The following is a 15,265-nucleotide window of genomic DNA, read 5'->3' on the forward strand; positions in this document are numbered from 1 at the left end:
TCATTTATACGAAAATGGTTAAACCAACCATCACTAAACGCCAGCAACACTGCATCTACTGCAGACAGTAGCAACAGGTCAGATGCGGACATCACGTTACCCTCCGTTGTGGACACTAGCTTACTCCCGCCTGACTCGCCGGCTCCGGAGCAGCAGTCTTCGTCGCCCAAAACTACGCCGCCCCTCTGCGGCCCGCAGGTGCCAGGTATATCTAAACAACTACCCGCCTGTACAGTGGGGTAAGGCGGTCATTTTGCAGCTTGTGGTATAAAAATAGACAATGGCTAGAATATTCATGTGAAAATAGTACCATATTCTGACATGCCTGTAGAAATGTTGGGTCAAAAATAATGCATACAATAGCACAGATGCCTTCACCACGAATGGCTACAAAAATATCTCATATCCCAAGCTTATTATCAACGAGCTGATGTTGCAGCTGAAATGTTCTCCAGGTCACAAAGTCAACCTCACATAATGATGTGATACCAGTTTTCAAGCACAGTAAATACTCTCTTCCCAGCGTATATGATGGGACCAAGCTGATGATGTAGTAGGCTACATGGTTTTAATAATACTTTTGCCTTTCAATGTTTGCCATTTCAAACCATGAGCATGGTTTAAATAATATTTGCCTTGATTTACAATATGTTAACCTTCATTATAGTCCTTGACAGCGGTCTGTACTGCTGTATTAACAACGTGTCACATGTTAAGAATTTACAATCAGAATCGAGTATTCAACTAAGCCCTGTAATACAAGTTGTTAGTAGCCTTAAGGGCCTACACAGTTGTTATGCTATACCACATTGCCCTTCACTGGATGCATAATGAGCTGCACTAAAATACATTTTAGCATTTAAAATACCTAGCTATTCTTTTGCGGTTATTTTGGTGAAAGTAACTAAAAAGTAACTAAAGTAGTGTAACTCATTACATTTCAGAGAAAGTAATATTGTAATGTAACTTATTACTTTCGAAAGAGAGTAATAAGTAATATGTAATATATTACATTTTGGAAGTAACTTGCCCAACACTGGTCAGGGTTAGCTATTTAGCTGGTGGTCTTAGCTATTGGTTAGCTCTATTTAACTGGTTGTGGTTAGCTATTTAACAAGTGAGGGGTAGTTATTTAACTGGTTGCGGTTAGCCATTTAACTAGTGAGGGTTAGTTTTTTAGCCGGTGGTGGTTAGCTATTTAACAAGTGAGGGTTATTTATTTAGCTGGTGGTGGTTAGCTATTTAACTAGTGATGGTAGGTTATTTAGCTGGTGGTGGTTAGCTATTTAACAAGTGAGGTTAGCTATTTAGCTGGTGTTGATTAACTATTTAACTAGCAATCGTTTTCTATCTATCTACATAGTTAGCTTACATTATCTACCCATCTAACAAGCTAGCTAGTGAATGCTAGCTATCTAGCTAGCTGCTAGCAGTTCCTCACAGCTCCAAACGACAGCTTAATACCTCCAATATATGTTTTTGGGATAAATAAATCACATATTCCTAACCCTAACCTGGGAAATGGTTATAACTTAATGACAGAGTTTATTGAAAAGCTTTAAAATATTTTCTTTGGCAAGTAAAGGTTGATAAAGCTGGCTAAGCTATGCTAAGTAAGAGTAATAACGCTCTAACAGAAGCGCCCTAGAGCAGGTGAAGCATAAGGTGAATGAGGTTTCAATTAAAATAAAATACAAGGAAGTAGTTGCTAAACCTCCTGTTTACTCGTCCACATGAATCCCAATTAGTATGATTGTGTGAAACTATTTGAATAAATTATGCAATGAATATGTACATAATCCTCTACACATCTATTTCTGTGCATTTCATCCCTCAAAGATGTTGAATTACACTAAACAATCAGTAAACACTTAAAACTTTATTTGGTTCTTTTACAGAAATAATCCTGACATTCATATTTATCCTTTTGCTTTAACATATGGTTGAAAGTTCAAAACATATATCAACTTTATTGCGTTTTAAATGTAATTATTCTTAATACCATATTAATGACAAGAACAATAATGTGATTAAGGGGATTATGTAATTGAGTAACTAGGGTAAAATATGAATTAGATTAAATGAATAGGAAATCATCATGCAATATTTAAAACACAAGTTAAACACACTTTGATCAGCAGAGGGAGATGAAGCTCCATCCAATAAATCCTGCTTTTGGTTCATAACACATTACATTAAAAAATAACCTCCAGACGAGGAGGAACAATACAAACTGAACACCATGATCAGAAATACTATGTCCAATCATCTCACAGTCCTTAAAGGTGGGGTAGGTAAGTTTCAGAAACCGGCTCGAGATACACCTTTTGTTATATTCCATGGAATGCTCTTAAAGGGATGACACTCATTTTTAAATAATTATCATCCGATAAAACAGACCAGTCTTTTTTAATCCGATGACGTTATCAGTGATTTTAAGCTGATTAATTACCGAAATAAAATCAACCCTGTGGGCGGCGCCATTTTGACGAGTCACATGACTTATTTTACCGGACGTGACTTGAACTGTGCGTTTGGTGTCGAGGACGTATGTGCTTTGTGCATGTTGTTTACTGTAGTTACTCTCAACAATTATATTTAAATATGCCTCATTGTATCGCGAAACATTGCCACAATTCGGATAGGAACAATCCACGGAATGCTCGGTTCCATCTATTGCCAACGGGTAAGCGTAGGAAGTAAGTTCGGAGGCAGTGGCTAGCGAAATGTGCTCGGCCCGAACCGAAAGATCCACAGGCGCGTGTATGCAGCGAACATTTCAAGTTTCCGGACGACTACTCTGAGAGTATGGTGAAACATCAAACCAGTACTTAATGGGGATGCAGTGCCATCGGTCTTTCTGGTGTCATTACCGACCAGGACACCAGTTCAGCCAGTTGAGAAATCGCCCTCTGCAAGTGTGAAGCGACGGAGGACCAGAAGTAGTGCTAGGAGTAAGAAAAAGGTAAGGTATGTTATGGCGCATTTCCACTGCAGCGGGTAGCCCCGTTTAAACGTCCTTTAGCGTCCTTTAGCGTCCTTTAGCGTCCTTAAGCGGCCAGGCCAGTTTTTGGTGGCCTTTCCATATAGCGTAGTACCGGCTAGCGGGTACTTGTTCCCAGTTTTTTCCGGCTCCATAAAATCGTGGTTCTAGGGCCAGGGACAACGAGGCTGAGTATGCTAAACTCGAGAGGGAATCGCTAGCAAGGGTAGTACTACATGCATACATAACTAGTAATCAAAATCAAGTAGGCCTAAATTGGGGTTGTATTGTTTGCCTGTATTTGGCCTTTTAATTAATAAAATATTTGAATTTGAAGTTTTGTAGATAGGGATCTTTTGGAATGATCTTGTCTTTGTAATTGTCCGGCGACGTTTCTCAGACTGTCCAGACTGCTTTAATTCTCTAGCCTAAATCAGTAAATGTTCTAAAATGTTTGCTGGGGCCCTGACAATACATTAGCCGACGGTTCTGGCCACTTGGCTCGAACCTGTATGGCTGAATTCCCCCATCCAATCTCTCCACATTGCTCAGAACTTCTTCCTCGGCTGACGAGTCCGAACTCAAATACTCCGCCATGTTTTCGTGTGTTTACAAAGTGAACGCACAGATGACGTCACGACCTAGTTTTTCGGATCACGTGACTACTGAAAATGGCCAAAATGGCAGCTGCCTGACGGAATATACAGGTTTTGATCAAAAAGAGCTATAAAATCATTATTTACCGGGGAATATCGCTGATTTCTTCAGGGTATGGTTTAAACATAATGTTTCACTAAATACTGAAGTTTTTATAAAATATCTAATGAGTGGAGCATTCCTTTAACATCCCGATAGCAATGAATGCCGCTCTGTCTGTCAGCCTTCCATCTCGTGCACGCACAAATGTATCTCGTGCCCTCATTGGGCGTGCATTGCAGCAGTACTTCAATGACTTGCCAGCAACAGGCGGCCACTTTCACCATGGCAGAGTTAGGTTCCACATCGTCTACTGGTCGCAAAAGAAAAAATGTATGGAGCAAATGAAGAACAAAAAGAAAGTGGAAACTAGGAGAAGTCAAACCAGAGTCGATATCGGAGTTGCTTTGGCTGTGTAGTATTGCTAACCTAGATGTGTTTAGCTTTGCCTGATATGTAACGTTACTGCAGCCTGCTCTCGCGGAGGAGGTGCTCTGTAAGGAAGTCTGAAGGAAGGGGCGGATTCTTTTTGGCTGTGTACTTTCACATGTTAGTGCACTCGAGCCTGAAACTTACCTACCCCACCTTTAATCTAACCTAAATATATGTCAAACTAAATAGCAAGAACATTAAAAAAACATTAAAAAGCTAAAACCATCCTCTACCTGCTCTGATCCACTTTCACACACACCTTCTGTGGAATTACCTTCACGTTGTTCACAGCGGTAATGTATGGAAACATCCGTTCAGTGAAAGTGTGTGTGAAGGTGTGTATGTGTGTGTTAGTGTCAGGATCAGAGAACGACAACTTTCCTCTGTTCCAGTCCAGATTCACTCTGACCCTCTGGAGCCTCTTCTTCAGGCTGAGACTTTCTGGACCTGATGGTGACCGTGCTGAGTATTTACTGTCATGTAAACCAATAATCCATGATCCAGACTGTATGATTCCCTTCCTCTGGACAGACTCTACTAACACACCCAGAAACCAGTATATACTGTCTGTAACCTGGACATCCCAGCTGTGAGTCCCTGAGTCAAAGCCCTCAGAGCCCAGGACAAAGAGGTATTTATCAAACCTCTCTGGATTATCAGGAAGTTCCTGTCTCTCTCCTCGTCTCACTCTGGTCAGATCTTCAGACAGGATGAGTTCTGGATGAGCAGTGTTTGGGTCCAGGATGAGAGGAGAGTAGGACACCATGTCCTTCATCTTGCTCCAGATGTTGAAGCTGAGGTTGCCCAGGTGTTTGGCCTGGTCTATCAGAGCTCCTGAGGGCAGCTGTGGATCCTCCAGCAGGGGGCGCTGCAGCCTCTCCACTGCAGCCTTGTAGTTGAGCAGGAAGGAGAAGTCTTCAGCTCTCAGCTCCTCCTCTGTGGCTCTGACTGTGAGTGAAAGAGCTGCTATCTCTCTGCTCATAGCCTCCATCTTCTCCTCCATCATCCTCCTCTTCTGCTCCTCTTCCTCCCTCAGTGCAGCCATCCTGGCCTCCTCTTCCTCTTCTAGAAACTGGTGAAGCTTCTTGAACTGCTCCTTAATCTGCGTCTCTGTGTGTTGAGCCTGGACCTTCATGTGTCCTGCTGTTTGATCAAACTTCACTTTAACTTCTTCAAAGAGCTTCAGTTTCTCCTGAAAGGGCTGCAGAGCTTTCTGGAGCTCCTCTCTGAGATCCTGAGCAGCTTCATCCATGGGTCTGAATCTGTGGTTGGTGTGTGTTCTTGAGTCTCTGCAGACGAGACACACTGGCTGCTGATGGTCCAGACAGAAGAGTCTGAGTTTCTCAGAGTGCAGACTGCAGAGAGCCTCTGGAGGTCTCTGACCTCTCTCCAGTAAGAAGGTCTCACTCAGGTTCTTTAAAGCCAGGTTACAGGGAGGTTCTATCTCTGAATGTTTTGTCTCACAGACTGGACACTCTCGTGATGGTTTCTGTCTCCACCAGGTCTGCAGACAGGCTTTACAGAAGCTGTGGCTACAGGACAGAAGAACAGGATCTCTAAAGACGTCCTGACAGACCGGACAGCAGAGATCTTCCTCTAACCTGGAAGCCATGTTGTCTCTGAGTGAAGCTGAAACACAGCAGACAGGAAGTTCAGTCAGTCATGGCTCCCCTCCCCCTCCTCTACTGACTTCACTGAAATTCTCTCTGAGTGTTTGGAGACTCACCTTCAGGGGGTGGAGGGTCCTCAGGTTGAAGCAGCAGGGCTGTAGTTTCCTCTTTTCTCTCCTGTAGCTGAACTCAGAGGAAGTTGTTAGTTTGGTCTGAAGGTGAATCTGATCGTCTGTTTTTCAGTCCGTCTGTCTCTCTGCAGTGAGGAAGAGGAACAAACTGTTTCCTGGTTTCACTTCTCAGTGAGTCAGTGAGGGGGGAGCTCTGTCACGCCTCCTCTGCTGAACTCTGTGTCCTCTTTTGTAACACAGGAAGTGTCTCAGTGCAAAGGGCTGATTTATTGCTGGATATAAAGATTGAAAGTGTGCAACAGTTGTGTTTGTATTCAAAGGTTATTTGAACAAATGCAGGGCCGCCGCTTGCGGACAAGCAAGGCAGGCAACTGCTTGGGGCCCCAGACCAGTAGGGGGCCCCCGAGGGGCGACACATCTTTAAACAGTGTCGTTTTTTTTTTTTATGCAAAATTCAGAACAACAAATTATATAAAAAATACAATTAAACAGACATCATAGATTGCCATAAGCCTTCATCAAATTCAGTTAATCTACAATAATGGGGGCCCCATTATAATAACAGTAGGAGACCTCCCTAATGGGACCCCACCTTATCCGGGCTCACTCCGGTCAGTGTCGCAAATCGCGTGCATGATTGTTTTAAAAATAATCCCGATGACAAGGAAAGGCACTGAAAAATGAAGAGACATTATCTTTCTGGAAGCGAAAAAAGGAATAAGAAAAAAGATGAAGATGAGAGAAAAAAAGAAGACAGTGGTAAGTAAGTTGAGTAGATAACGAAGAAATACGAAATAACTAAATGTTGCTAGTCTAGCCTTAACTGTGGGATAGAGAAACTTGAATTACGTAACTTCCACTAGAATCAAATTATTTATTTTGTTTACTTTGACATTTAACATGATATGAGTTAACCTAGCAGAACAGTCTCTGCTCTGCTGGCCGTGACATTACCGAGTCAAGTGTGCGCAGCCGGGTCGGTACAACGCCGTTGACCTATTAGCTTAGCTTAGCTAGCTGGCTGAAAGAACGTAGAAGCTAGAAATTACAGTTACCGTTGACGTGTTAGCTTAGCTTAGCTAGCCGGCTGAAAGAACGTAAAAGCTAGTAATTACAGTATTAACACGTCTTCATTCATCTTTTTGGCATTGTTACTGAAATAAACATGGTCTCTGCCATTTCTACATTAACGTTTCACCCGTTGTTTAATGGGACACCAGTAATGGAGTAATTTGGAGGGGGAAGTCAGCTAACTTTTTCTGTAGGCTAGTTAACTGATGAAGCTGTGTCCGACTGAGCTAACTGTCAAGATATGAATGTTAAATTAGGAAATTTAGATGCAAGATATTTGGACAAGTGTACTCTAAATAACTTATTGTTAAGTTAGTGTGCTATGTGTTGAGTGTATTTTATTGTATTTTCCTTCTCTGTAGTGTACTCCTCGTGGTTTTATGATGATACTGAAAACTGTATATTTCAACCTTAGTAGCCATAGTGCAGGCTCCAGCACAGTCCTCTGTATTGGAACCATGTTCACTTACATTGTCCCTTTCAAATGAAATGGAAATAGTAAATAATGAAGAATAGTGGAAGCTATCCCCAAGAACAACATTCGAAGCTGAATATGAGGAATTTGAATTATATCAAGTGAAAGCATTTTGAATTGTTATCATGTTACTGTTATAAGTTTCACTTTATTATCTATCCTCAGGATCCTTTCTTAAGTTTCTGGCACCAGCAGCAGCAACGTAAAAGGATAAGGTGCCCCGTCCAAATGCTGATGATGGTAAGTTAAGTATTCCACTTTTAATTGTTTATACTGTGCACTCCAAAGATTCCTTGTAACATGATATTCCCTGTTTCTTTTTTGGTCATAGCAGTTCAGTCAACCTCTGCCTCCAGTGAAGCGTCAACATCAGCCTCCAGTGGGGCCTCAACATCAGCCTCCAGTGGGGCCTCAACATCAGCCTCCAGTGGGGCGTCAATATCTGCCTCCAGTGGGGCGTCAATATCTGCCTCCAGTGGGGCGTCAACATCTGCCTCCAGTGGGGCGTCAATATCTGCCTCCGGTGGGGCGTCAACCTCTGCCTCCAGTGAGGCGTCAACATCAGCCTCCAGTGGGGCGTCAACATCTGCCTCCAGTGGGGCGTCAACATCAGCCTCCAGTGAGGCGTCAATATCTGCCTCCAGTGAGGCGTCAATATCTGCCTCCAGTGGGGCGTCAACATCTGCCTCCAGTGGGACAGCAACATCTGCCTCCAGTGGGGCGTCAACATCTGCCTCCAGTGGGGCGTCAACATCTGCCTCCAGTGGGGCGTCAACATCTGCCTCCAGTGGGACAGCAACATCTGCCTCCAGTGGGGCGTCAACATCTGCCTCCAGTGGGACAGCAACATCTGCCTCCAGTGGGACAGCAACATCTGCCTCCAGTGGGGCGTCAACATCTGCCTCCAGTGGGGCGTCAACATCTGCCTCCAGTGGGGCGTCAACATCTACCTCCAGTGGGACAGCAACATCTGCCTCCATTGGGGCGTCAACATCTGCCTCCAGTGGGGCGTCAACATCTGCCTCCAGTGGGACAGCAACATCTGCCTCCAGTGGGACAGCAACATCTGCCTCCATTGGGGCGTCAACATCTGCCTCCAGTGGGGCGTCAACATCTGCCTCCAGTGGGGCGTCAACATCTACCTCCAGTGGGACAGCAACATCTGCCTCCATTGGGGCGTCAACATCTGCCTCCAGTGGGGCGTCAACATCTGCCTCCAGTGGGACAGCAACATCTGCCTCCAGTGGGACAGCAACATCTGCCTCCAGTGGGGTGTCAACATCTGCCTCCAGTGGGACAGCAACATCTGCCTCCAGTGGGACAGCAACATCTGCCTCCAGTGGGACAGCAACATCTGCCTCCAGTGGGACAGCAACATCTGCCTCCATTGGGGCGTCAACATCTGCCTCCAGTGGGGCGTCAACATCTGCCTCCAGTGGGACAGCAACATCTGCCTCCAGTGGGACAGCAACATCTTCTCACCATGAAGATGACTCGTCCACCCCTACCTCCAGCAGCACTACCACGACTACAAAAGGTTTGATCAGGCGACCGAGCACAACGGCCAAGTGTCCTAAATGATAGTGGAAAGTGTGCAGAGTAACAAGAGGACCAATACAAGAAACAGATCTAGTCTTTCCGCAGAATACTGAAAAGATTTCACATAGATTTACAAAGGAAAACTATTCTGGTTTTAATTGTTCTTTATATTTATACGTGTGATTTATTGTCTTCTATATTCATATAACTAATAACTCACTTTGAAAATAACAAAAATGCAAAGTTGTTAAATAAAAAACTGTTTACATTTAGCAATTTTTTTGTTGGTGTTGATTATTTATAACACAATGGTGATGAAAGCTGGTTCGAGGGCCCCCAGTGAATTTTTGCCTAGGGCCCCCACAGACCCTAGAATCGGCCCTGAGAAGGAGTTAAAACTTGTAAAACCCCCAAAGTATTGTGGGATTGGGAGACCCTGGACCTTTAAGGAAACCGGGAATATCGTTGCAGAGAAGTATGAACTGTAGCTTCCAATGGAATAATGTCTGTAAGAGGTACAATTGAACATTATAGGTACAGCGTGTTGTCAAATATTATCTGAAAGGGTATGGAAGTGTACCGTAGAGTATTGTATAAACGGTAACGGGTAACACTGTATAAAAGGCAGGTTACCATTCACTATTGTTTATAAGTACAGAGGAATGTGTTGAAATTGTCTACAGGTTTATGATAGATGGTAAGAGTTAGAACGCTTAAAGAGCTGCGTCTTCAGCCTCAGATTGCCCCAACTGTCTCTCTTTATTTGCTGTGGCTCTGCGGGAATTGTAGTGCTACTTTTTATATGGGCTCCAGAGGTCACCACTAGATGGCAATATTCTTTTGACTATACACACACACACACACACACACACACACACACACACACACACACACACACACACACACACACACACACACACACAAACAAAACTGTCTCTAACAGTCACTCTCTGACTGTTGGCTCCTGGCCTTTAGGACTTCCTCATAGATGAAGTTGCAGAATGTCACTTCTCTTATCTAATCCCTCTGGTATCACGTGACCTTTCTAAATGTCATTTCAGATATGAGTGTGTTTGCATACCGGCCGAAACCCACATAAGAAAGTGGGTCTTTCCCTATCGTGGTAGAGTGGTATTTCCTTTTATTGTAACTTAAACTAGTTGAGTTTTCCTTTTAGCTTTGACCGTGTAGTCGGTGCCATCTGTGGTTTGCATGTTACAATAAAATCTAAAAACACACAAAAGACAACACAAGATCAGTGAATGTAAAACATACAATAGCAACCCAACAATACCAGCGAATCAATATGAAAGGAGACCTCGAAGAGTTTAACATTATATATATAGGACAGTAGTTTCCCATGCTTCTGCTTAATTTCACTGATGCTTAGAAAATATCCCCTCTAAGTGATTAACGTGAGATCTATAAACTTTGTGAGAGCAAATGACCTCATCATCCTTGTCTGCAAGAAGGGGCGCTCCAAGACTCAGAGAAGGGTGTACGGACCTGAACTAAGAACACCCATAACATTCGCCTGCTTGCAACCTACAAATGATGTATCACTTGTAGACTCTTATGGCACTACTTCTATTGTATTTTATTGTATTTACTTGCACTATTGTATCTGTGTTATTGTGTTGCACTGTTGGACGAGCCTGGGACCTCAGATTTCCATCGACATAACTACACTGCAACTATTTACACATGACAATAAAAGCTCTGAATCTTGAAATGGAGTTGAAGCACATTTTAGAAGTGGCCAAACGGCGGTACTACACGTCTGTGTAAGTCATGTGATGTCATTGGGCCCAAAATCGACTTACATTGGGAAAGAGACGTCTGTAAATCAGAGAATATATTTGTTTTGAGGTAAATGAAGTTCCCAATACTAACACTCTAATAGCCCTAATTTCAATTGTTGGATCCTCAAAGTAAAAAAATGTGCTAATAGAGGAATCCATATCCATTACATAGCGACTATGGGAGGCAGGGTTTGACACTGGGAGGCGGGGCTTAAGGAAAACTTAATATCCAATGAAGATTTAGGGAAAATCTAGGGAAGATCAGGCTGTTTTTGTAAACAAGTCAGCTAATTCTGTGGCCGTTTCTCAATCGCGAGGTTACTGGCTTGGTAGTCGCATACTTCCAAGTCACTTCCTTCAGAAACGAAGCAAGTATGCTTCCAAGCCACGGCTTCAGAAAACAAAGAAGAATGGAACAGGCTAACAAGTGTGCCACTCTCTCTAACGGTTTCAACATAAACTGTACCGAAAATAAATACCTCACGATGTCTATCTAATTATGGACTTGCTTTACTTTCACGGAACACATTTTTGGTGATAACAAATTTAACAGTCACATATTTACCAACACATGTTCTACGCCACTACATACTTACATTTAATGTGTTCTGCGTCGGTTCAGCCCTTCTCCGCAAGGGTTTTTGAAATTGGTCCGTGCGCAAAGCATTGTGGGATTTGAAGGACGCGAAGTATACCCATGTGCAGCCTCGAAATTTCCCCCAAACCAAGAACGCGGCCTCGGTGGAATTCCAAGTATACTGGAGATTGGAACAGTCCTTCGGCGGCACTCGATGACGTAGCATCCTTGAAATATTGGCTTGGAAGCCAGTATCCTCGAGATTGAGAAACGGCCTGTCTCATTGAGCCACCAAGCAGCTTCCATAGAATACATGGGAACCCGCCCCAACGGTGGCGGGGTCAGTTCTCTTCACTCATCCGACTGCCTATTTTCCTGTTTCGTTTTAGACTAAAGTACACTTGGTGGCGAATGAACCTCTAGCCAATGCCAAGAAGAAGAAAAAGAAGATACCAAACTGAAATTGTTTTGAAGGGAGGATAAAGCGGCACAAATCATAAAAAATAGAACTCAAAACAAATCAAAGGCACCCGTCAGAGAATCTCACGCATGGGTTTAATAAAGGTTCGGGCAAAAGTCATTTTTGTGCATTTTATTTTCTTGATTCCAGATCATACAATAGTTTCTTATCTAGTTTCCAAAATATATAATCACCAGATCTCCCATCCCCCTGCTGATGACGATGACCGTAACTTTTCAAAACTTTTCTCTGGAAGTTTTTCCTTGTACGATGTGAGGGTCTAAGGACAGAGGGTCTAAGGACAGAGGGTCTGAGGACAGAGGGTCTAAGGACAAAGGGTCTAAGAACAGAGGGTCTAAGCACAGAGAGTCTAAGGACAGAGGGTCTAAGGACAGAGGGACTAAGGACAGAGGGTCTGAGAACAGAGGGTCTAAGGACAGGGGGTCTAAGGACAGAGGGTCTGAGGACAGAGGGTCTGAGGACAGAGGGTCTAAGGACAGAGGGTCTAAGGACAGAGGGTCAAAGGACAGAGGGTCTAAGGACAGAGGGTCTAAGGACAGAGGGTCTGAGGACAGAGGGTCTAAGGACAGAGGGTCTAAGGACAGAGGGTCAAAGGACAGAGGGTCAAAGGACAGAGGGTCTAAGGACAGAGGGTCTGAGGACAGAGGGTCTAAGGACAGAGGGTCTGAGGACAGAGGGTCTAAGGACAAAGGGTCAAAGGACAGAGGGTCTAAGGACAGAGGGTCTAAGGACAGAGGGTCTAAGGACAGAGGGTGTCGTATTGTCATCCTGATATTCTGTACAAACTGTGAAGTCCACTGAGACAAATGTAACATTTGTGATATTGGGCTATATAAATAAACATTGATTGATTATTGTTATTGTTTGTTTTGTTTCTAACATGTTCAATAAATTGACTAATAATAATAATTTTTAAAAAACAAGCACTCAAAACCCACCTCCTCCAACTTCTGTCAAACAACTAAACAAACGCGTCTGGACCGCAGGTTGGATCTGGAAGTGTGGAGGAACGCCAGCGGATACATCATGATTTATATAATTAGTTATCACCGCAATAAACCCTATTTAATTTGGTCTTAATGTACAGTATTTCATTTCATATTCTGTTCTTGTACATATCATATTCTACTTACATGCATATAGACTTCTTGCACTGTTTTTTATTTGTATTTTTGTATTTCATTATGTTGCATTGTTGGAGGAGCTCAGGTCAGAAGAATTTCATTGCCATTTCTACACTGCACACACACACACACACACACACACACACACACGCACACACGCACACACGCACACACACACACACACACACACACACACACACACACACACACACACACACACACACACACACACAACCTGTCCAACTACCTGCTTTCTGTCACTGTAACCGGAAGACACCCACCGGCACCGAAGAAGGCCGGTCAGACAATTCACTAGCACCCCCCCCACCCCCCCCCCCCCCCCCCCCCCCTGTTGACAATTGACTAGCGGTACCGAGTTGGGTCGGTCGAGTTTCCCGGGTTGATTTTTAGTCCCAGTCCGCCCGTGCCTATAGGCAAGACAAGTTTATTTATAAAGCACTTTTCAACACAAGGCAATTCTTTACAAAGTGCTTTACCAAAATGAAAGACATTAAGAGCATACGACACATTAGAAACATTAAAAAGCAAAGATAATAAAACATGAATGACACATGAATACAAGTTTCAGTGCAGTGTGAGATGTGAATAGTTCAATTCAAAGTAGCGGCAGAAAGGAAAGTTCTCAGATGTAATCCTCTGTAAATGTTTCCATGACACCGTGTGACTGAGGAAGTCCTTAGCCTCTGTGACCAATCAGGAGAGGGGAACAAAGAGCAGCTGGAAACTCCCACTTCCTCTTTGAATAAAATCACTTTACGAAGTGACCTCATGAGATGTGCTACACATCATTGTTGATGTCACAAACAAACAAACACATATTTCAAACTATACAAGCGCTGGAAAGTACAGCTCCAGTATAATGTTTTTGTTCCGTACTTGTATACGCTTTGTTTTCCATACTATTTAACTGTTTACTTCTCCTTGTATACATTCCAGAGGGGTTGTACTTTCCACTTTATAGATTTATTTTAAAGCTTCAGTTACTATTTATTTAGATCTAATAATGATTTATATTAGATTATTAAAATATTATATAATCAACAAATGTGGATGTATTATTATCAATCAAGCTTTATAACCACCTTTAATGCATCAATAATAATAAATACACCTTCTGACATTAGTCCTACTGAATAAGTGCTTTAACTTCTGGTACTATATTTTGATTTTTAAACATTTGTATTATATTTAAACTGTGATATTAAGCACAACCTCTCAGTATTTATGTTATCATACACAGTACACGCTGACTGTGCACATGTACACTAACACTCACACTTAATTTCCTTTCATGTTTTTACACATTTTACTCAGCTGGTACTGAAAATATACGTAAAAACAAAGAAAGACCCAATAAGAAACCCACACACACGGCTTTATCTGGGGTTTTCCGTATGCCTTATCTTCTATCTGTGTGTGTGTGTGTGTGTGTGTGTGTGTGTGTGTGTGTGTGTGTGTGTGTGTGTGTGTGTGTGTGTGTGTGTGTGTGTGTGTGTGTGTGTGTGTGTGTGTGTGTGTGTGTGTGTGTGTGTGTGTGTGTGTGTGTGTGTGTGTGTGATGATTGATCATGAAAGTGTTCTCAAAGCTGGTAAAGGTGCAGCTAGTCTGAATGACTTTGTATACTGCAGGGTAGCTGGTGGATTTACTCCAGGTGGAACTAAAGTCTGATTTAACACTTGATTAGATTTCACATCATTCATCCAGATCTGTGAAGTAACTAAAGAGATTGAAATACTAAAGTAAAGTACAAGCCTCAGAATTGTACTTACGTACTTGAGTAAATGTACTTAGTTACTTCCCACCTCTTATGACTTGTTGGAGTAACATCTCAGAGAGGACCCCCGTTACTCCGAATGAATGTTACAACACTGAGTGCGTTAGATCCAGATGCTCCAGAGGATGATGCAACTTGGTGAAGGGACCTGGAGAGGGAAATGAAAGCAGGAACGCAGTGACTCATGTTGTTCTCAATGTGTGGAGAGTGAAACCAAATGGAAAAGGGAACCTGGTAAACACAGAAGAGTGAAAAGAGGGGAAGGACCAGAGAGAGAGAAACTTTTTACCGGAAGATGACGTCAGGAAGAAGAATTTCTAAGAAACCCCGGCAGGCATGCAGCTTCACTTCTACTGAAACAGCTGCTGGAAATCAGAGGAGGGAAGTAACTAAGTACATTTACCCAAGGTCTGTACTGAGGTACACTTCAGAGAGGTACTTTTACTTTACTTGAGTATTTCAATTTCATGCTACTGTGTACTTTTACTCCACTACAGTTCAGAGGTACATGGTGTACTTCTCCTCCACTACATGTATTTAATCCCTTCA

The 15,265-nt window shown here is 42.9% G+C and overlaps 1 protein-coding gene across 1 annotated transcript; it reads right to left on the reverse strand.

The window, feature by feature from the left end:
- Positions 1-3,899: 3,899 nt before the first annotated feature.
- On the reverse strand, positions 3,900-6,004 carry LOC307039174 (nuclear factor 7, brain-like). Its single transcript, XM_079681020.1, has 2 exons — positions 5,838-6,004; positions 3,900-5,740 (listed from the first exon to the last, which is right to left on the reverse strand). The coding sequence occupies exon 2, from the start codon at positions 5,721-5,723 to the stop codon at positions 4,341-4,343; it is 1,383 nt and encodes a 460-aa protein (XP_079537146.1). The 5' UTR covers positions 5,724-5,740; positions 5,838-6,004; the 3' UTR covers positions 3,900-4,340.
- Positions 6,005-15,265: the final 9,261 nt, after the last annotated feature.

Source organism: Notothenia rossii, assembly GCF_949606895.1.
Source record: "Notothenia rossii genome assembly, chromosome: 5".
In the NCBI taxonomy this organism is placed as follows: domain Eukaryota; kingdom Metazoa; phylum Chordata; class Actinopteri; order Perciformes; family Nototheniidae; genus Notothenia; species Notothenia rossii.

What these genes read in the sequence shown, in the direction of transcription:
- LOC307039174 (XM_079681020.1), bottom strand. Translation starts at nt 5,723, where the DNA reads ATGGCTTCCAGGTTAGAGGAAGATCTCTGCTGTCCGGTCTGTCAGGAC.